Raw genomic sequence first — 5,688 nt, forward strand, 5'->3', positions numbered from 1 at the left:
CCCTAGTAAAACTGACTATCCTACCGATCCTTGACTTCGGCGACGTCATCTACAAAATTGCTTCCAACACTCTACTCAGCAAACTGGATGCAGTTTATCACAGTGCCATCCGTTTTGTCACTAAAGCACCTTATACTACCCACCACTGCGACTTGTATGCTCTAGTTGGCTGGCCCTCGCTACATATTCGTCGCCAGACCCACTGGCTTCAGGTCATCTACAAGGCCATGCTAGGCAAAGCTCCGCCTTATCTCAGCTCACTGGTCACTTTGGCAACACCCATCCGTAGCACGCGCTCCAGCAGGTGTATCTAATTGATCATCCCTAAAGCCAACACCTCATTCGGCCGCCTTTCGTTCCAGTACTCTGCTGCCTGTGACTGGAATGAATTGCAAAAATCGCTGAAGTTGTAGACTTTTATCTCCCTCACCAACTTCAAACATCAGCTAGCTGAGCAGCTAACCGATCGCTGCAGCTGTACATAATCTATTGGTAAATAGCACACCCATTTTCACCTACCTCATCCCCACAGTTTTTATTTATTTACTTTTCTGCTCTTTTGTACACCAATATCTCTACCTGTACATGATCATTTATCACTCCAGTGTTAATCTGCAATATTGTAATTATTCGCCTACCTCCTCATGCCTTTTGCACACATTGTATATAGACTCCCCTTTTCTTCTCTGTGTTATTGACTTGTTAATTGTTTACTCCATGTGTAACTCTGTGTTGTCTGTTCACACTGCTATGCTTTATCTTGGCCAGGTCGCAGTTGCAAATGAGAACCTGTTCTCAACTAGCCTACCTGGTTAAATAAAGGTGAAATAAAAAAAATAAAAAAAGATGTTCTATCAGGTTCAAGTCCAGGCTCTGGCTGGGCCACTCAAGGACATTCATAGACTTGTCCCGAAGCCACTCCTGTGTTGTCCTGTTGGAAGGTGAACCTTCGCCCCAGTCTGAGGTCCTGAACACTCTGGAGCAGGTTTTCATCAAGGATCTCTCTGTATTTTTTTCTGTTCATCTTTGCCTCGATCCTGACTAGTCTCCCAGTCCCTGCCACTGAAAAACATCCCCACAGCATGATGCTACCACCACCATGCTTCACCGTAGGGATAGTGCCAGGTTTCTTCCAGATGTGCCGCTTGGCATTCAGGCCAAAGAGTTCAATCTTGGTTTCATCAGACCAGAGAATCTTGTTTCATGGTCTGAGAACCTTTAGGTGCCTTTTGGTGAACTCCAAGCAGGCTGTCATGTGCCTTTTACTGAGGAGTGGCTTCCGTCTGGCCACTCTACCATAAAGGCCTGATTGGTGTAATGCTGCAGAGATAGTTGTCCTTCTGGAAGGTGCTCCCATCTCCACAGAGGGACTCTAGAGCTCTGTCAGAGTGACCATCTGGTTCTTGGTCAACTCCCTGACCAAGGCTCTTCTCGCCCGATTGCTCAGTTTGCCCGGACAACTCTAGGAAGACTCTCAGTGGTTCCAAACTTCTTCCTATTAAGAATGATGGAGGCCACTGAGTTCTTGGGGACCTTCAATGCTCCAGAAATGTTTGCTGCATGGATTACTCTCCATAGATAATCTCCAGACGGTCTGTTAGTATGATACAAGCTGCCTGCTATATTTTACACTATAATCTTCAAATGTTAATCTCACATATCTTTATCAATAAAGGATTAGTCTCAATGTTAACGGTATATCAATGCATCACAAAAAGGTCAACTTTATCATGATAGAATGCTGTTATCTCTTCACCCATCTAGCTACTGTTGTCTCCCCTCCTCCAGTATTTAGCTTTATCTGCAATGACAACGACGGCTGAAGCTCATTTCTACTTTATGTAGAGTGGCCAACAGAGAGTCAGTACATTCCATTTGGAAACGTAGTGACATAAACATCAATCTGCCTCAACTGCTGCTTAAATGCACAGCCAGAAGAGGACTGGCCACCCCACATAGCCTGGTTCCTCTCTAGGTTTCTTCCTAGGTCTTGGCCATGTTCTGTTATAATCTCCACCCGGCACAGCCAGAAGAGGATTGGCCACCCCACATAGCCTGGTTCCTCTCTAGGTTTCTTCCTAGGTTTTGGCCTTTCTAGAGAGGTTTTCCTAGCCAACGTGCTTCTACACCTGCATTGCTTGCCGTTTGGGGTTTTAGGCTGGGTTCCTGTACAGCACTTTGAGATATCAGCTGATGTACGAAGGGCTATATAAATACATTTGATTTGATTTAAATGACGGTGTAACCTTTACAGCCCTGTTAAAGACTAATAATTAATATATAAAACAGAAAGAGATAAGAGAGGGAGAGAAAGAGCAAGAAGGGGGGGGAGAGGATATAACTATATCTCTCTTTGTTGCTCTGTGTATGACTCATTTTATCTAGATGTTTCTGATATGAAGACAGCTTCTGTTTAGTTTCATTAGGTTACAGTAGAATTGGAGGAAAGTAGAATTTAATTTACTGCAAAAAATCTAAATGTATTTGAAATGGTACTTTAATTACACTGCCAAAAATGCAAAACTTTGATAAAACGACTGCAGATCTTAAAGCATTTTCTGCACGTGCAATCAAGTGTAATCAGCCTTAAAACAAAGAAATGGGTAAACTAAATTAACTCAAAAACAAGTACATTTAATTTAAGCATGTCAATACAAGATTACATATCTAGGTAACATTCATGTTTTTGCAGTGTAAAAAAAAAAAGAAGCTTACATCTACAATATTAGGTATACCCACCAACACCGACTCAAATAGATTGATGTCGGTAAATCTATGAATCCGTGATTTTTCTGATGAGGGATTCCCCAACACACTTCCTTATTTGCAGCAATATAAACCCAGAATGCACATGAATTCCATCACTCACTCTGAGCACTTCGATCTTGATCTTTAACCACAGCCAACCACAGCCGACCCAGACTCAAGATGCCCTTCAAGCCACACTACTTGTTGGTCGTACTGACTCTCTGCTGCGTTGCTGCTCTTCACGGTGAGATACAGATCTGTTAAAAAGCTGCTCAAATAATGTGCTGTCATTTTTTGTTTATTTATTGCAATAGGACCTAAAACGTAGCATATGAATGTTTTTCATAACAAACTGTTCCCTTTAAAGGTAATCTATCAGTTGTTTAAGGATTTGACGTGACCTGCATTTACTTGACCTGTGATGGTCTTCCTCTTCCTCCCTGCAGCGTTTCCTATGGGCGGCTTCGCTCCACGTGTGACATGTCGTTGCATCCGGACGTCCCCTGCCTTCATCTCTCCCACCAGGTTTCACAAGTTGGAGATCTTACCTGCAGGAGCCCACTGTAGTCGCATGGAGATGATGTGAGTCAACAGAATGTCACCATTTCAACATATTATAATGAAACCACGGAGTCACTCAAAAATGCATGTATGAAAAGTATGGGAGACAGGAAGTAGTGGAAGGAAGAAGAAGAAAAGTGTCACATTACTGTCTTACATCCAAACCCATTAGAAGTCACTGAAGAGTTCAAGTCTCCCATTTCACACAACAGGCTACAATAAATTATGCCATTTTCATGGCAAAGCTCAGATAGTTATATTTGATTATTTCCATGGTAGTTTGACTTCTCCTTGGCTAGTAATGTATCCCCTCCATTCATCAGCGTTACCAAGAAGGACAAGACCATCATCTGTGTGAATCCAGAGGCAAAATGGATCAAAAAAGTCATTGCCCGGTTACAAAGGTATATACCACACACTTTCTGTCAACAGTAACGCCATCTCTGTCAACAGTAACACCATCTCTGTCAACACCATCTCTGTCAACAGTAACACCATCTCTGTCAACAGTAACACCATCTCTGTCAACAATATCTCTGTCAACAGTATCTCTGTCAACAGTAACACCATCTCTGTCAACAGTAACACCATCTCTGTCAACAATATCTCTGTCAACAGTAACACCATCTCTGTCAACAATATCTCTGTCAACAGTATCTCTGTCAACAGTAACACCATCTCTGTCAACAATATCTCTTTGTCAGCAGTAACACCATTTCTGTCAACAGTAACACCATCTCTGTCAACATTAACACCATCTCTGTCAACAATATCTCTGTCAGCAGTAACACCATTTCTGTCAACAGTAACACCATCTCTGTCAACATTAACACCATCTCTGTCAACAGTAACACCATCTCTGTCAACAGTAACACCATCTCTGTCAACAGTAACACCATCTCTGTCAACACCATCTCTGTCAACAGTAACGCCATCTCTGTCAACAGTAACACCATCTCTGTCAACAACATCTGTCACCAGTAACACCATCTCTGTCAACAACATCTCTGTCACCAGTAACACCATCAACACCAACACCATCTCTGTCAACAACATCTGTCACCAGTAACACCATCTCTGTCAACAGTAACACCATCTCTGTCAACAACATCTCTGTCACCAGTAACACCATCTCTGTCAACACCAACACCATCTCTGTCAACAGTAACACCATCTCTGTCAACAACATCTCTGTCACCAGTAACACCATCTCTGTCACCAGTAACACCATCTCTGTCAACAGTAACACCATCTCTGTCAACAGTAACACCATCTCTGTCAACACCATCTCTGTCACCAGTAACACCATCTCTGTCAACAGTAACACCATCTCTGTCAACGCCATCTCTGTCACCAGTAACACCATCTCTGTCAACATCTCTGTCAACAGTAACACCATCTCTGTCACCAGATCTGTCAACAGTAACACCATCTCTGTCAACACCAACACCATCTCTGTCAACAGTAACACTATCTGGCAACACCAACACCATCTGTCAACAGTAACACCATCTGTCAACAGTAACAACATCTGTCAACAGTAACAACCTCTCTGTCAACACCATCTGTCAACAGTAACAACAAGGGAAGTGCAGGTGTCCCCATCTCAACCATGACAGATGGCATCAACATGATAGTGGAACAGCTACAGTAAACGGTCAACATCATCACATCATTCAATCTGGAGCAAAATGGAATGAACACAACACGAGTTTACGCAATACCAATGCATTCAATTGTAATATTGTAATACCAAATTATTTAATTTCTCTGAAATTATCTCTGTACGTGTTATTTCATGTCCTTATAATGTATCATCTCCAACCCAGAGAAATAAAGTGGACAAAACATACTTTTTTTAAAATGACAATTTTATTGCCTGAGGAAGAAGAGGGACTATTATACAATTGCTGATGAGCGTGTATATTTTATTTTTATGTGAACATTATTACCCCAATAAATCCATAAAACTAAAACACTGTTTTCAGAGTAATACAAAAAGTTAGCACCTCCACCTCTGATTGGTTGACAGATTACACTCCCAGGAGGAGGTGGGACTGGGGTGGTCGTAGTTTACTCAACTTAAACCCTTTCCTCTTTGGGGAGCATAGGTCATTCTCAAACTTCAATGGTCATAGTTTAGGCGTTGTTTCTTGCCCAAACACTACAGAGTCTACTTCCTTGTCCTTGATCACATGGTTAGTATGAACGTATTGACACGACCACATTGACCACAATCCCTCTGTCCACACTCTGTGTCAAATCTGTTTTATAATTGTAGGTAAAACCTTGAAATCCACCAGTTTTAGGTACACCATGTAGGATGGAAGGCTAGGATAGATGCATAAGGGTCAGATAAACTAAGACAAACACATTTAA

At 42.1% G+C, this 5,688-nt stretch overlaps 1 protein-coding gene across 2 annotated transcripts; it reads left to right on the plus strand.

Moving 5' to 3' along the window:
• The first annotated feature begins 2,839 nt into the window (after positions 1 to 2,839).
• On the plus strand, positions 2,840 to 5,285 carry LOC124035316 (C-X-C motif chemokine 13-like). Of its 2 annotated transcripts, none has more exons than XM_046348780.1 (4): positions 2,840 to 2,992; positions 3,195 to 3,330; positions 3,633 to 3,713; positions 4,885 to 5,285. In XM_046348780.1, exons 1-4 carry the CDS (start codon positions 2,929 to 2,931, stop codon positions 4,961 to 4,963), a joined length of 360 nt encoding a protein of 119 aa, XP_046204736.1. In that variant the 5' UTR covers positions 2,840 to 2,928; the 3' UTR covers positions 4,964 to 5,285. The 2 variants fall into 2 exon arrangements, with proteins under 2 accessions (XP_046204736.1, XP_046204737.1); XM_046348781.1 differs by having other exon boundaries at positions 4,775 to 4,897.
• Positions 5,286 to 5,688: the final 403 nt, after the last annotated feature.

This window comes from Oncorhynchus gorbuscha, linkage group LG05 (genome assembly GCF_021184085.1).
Source record: "Oncorhynchus gorbuscha isolate QuinsamMale2020 ecotype Even-year linkage group LG05, OgorEven_v1.0, whole genome shotgun sequence".
NCBI classification, from domain to species: domain Eukaryota; kingdom Metazoa; phylum Chordata; class Actinopteri; order Salmoniformes; family Salmonidae; genus Oncorhynchus; species Oncorhynchus gorbuscha.

What these genes read in the sequence shown, in the direction of transcription:
- LOC124035316 (XM_046348780.1), top strand. Translation starts at nt 2,929, where the DNA reads ATGCCCTTCAAGCCACACTACTTGTTGGTCGTACTGACTCTCTGCTGC. An exon ending in TGTAGTCGCATGGAGATGAT is followed by an intron (nt 3,331 to 3,632) that starts GTGAGTCAACAG and finishes TCCATTCATCAG; the next exon opens with CGTTACCAAGAAGGACAAGA. An exon ending in GTCATTGCCCGGTTACAAAG is followed by an intron (nt 3,714 to 4,884) that starts GTATATACCACA and finishes ATCTGTCAACAG; the next exon opens with TAACAACAAGGGAAGTGCAG.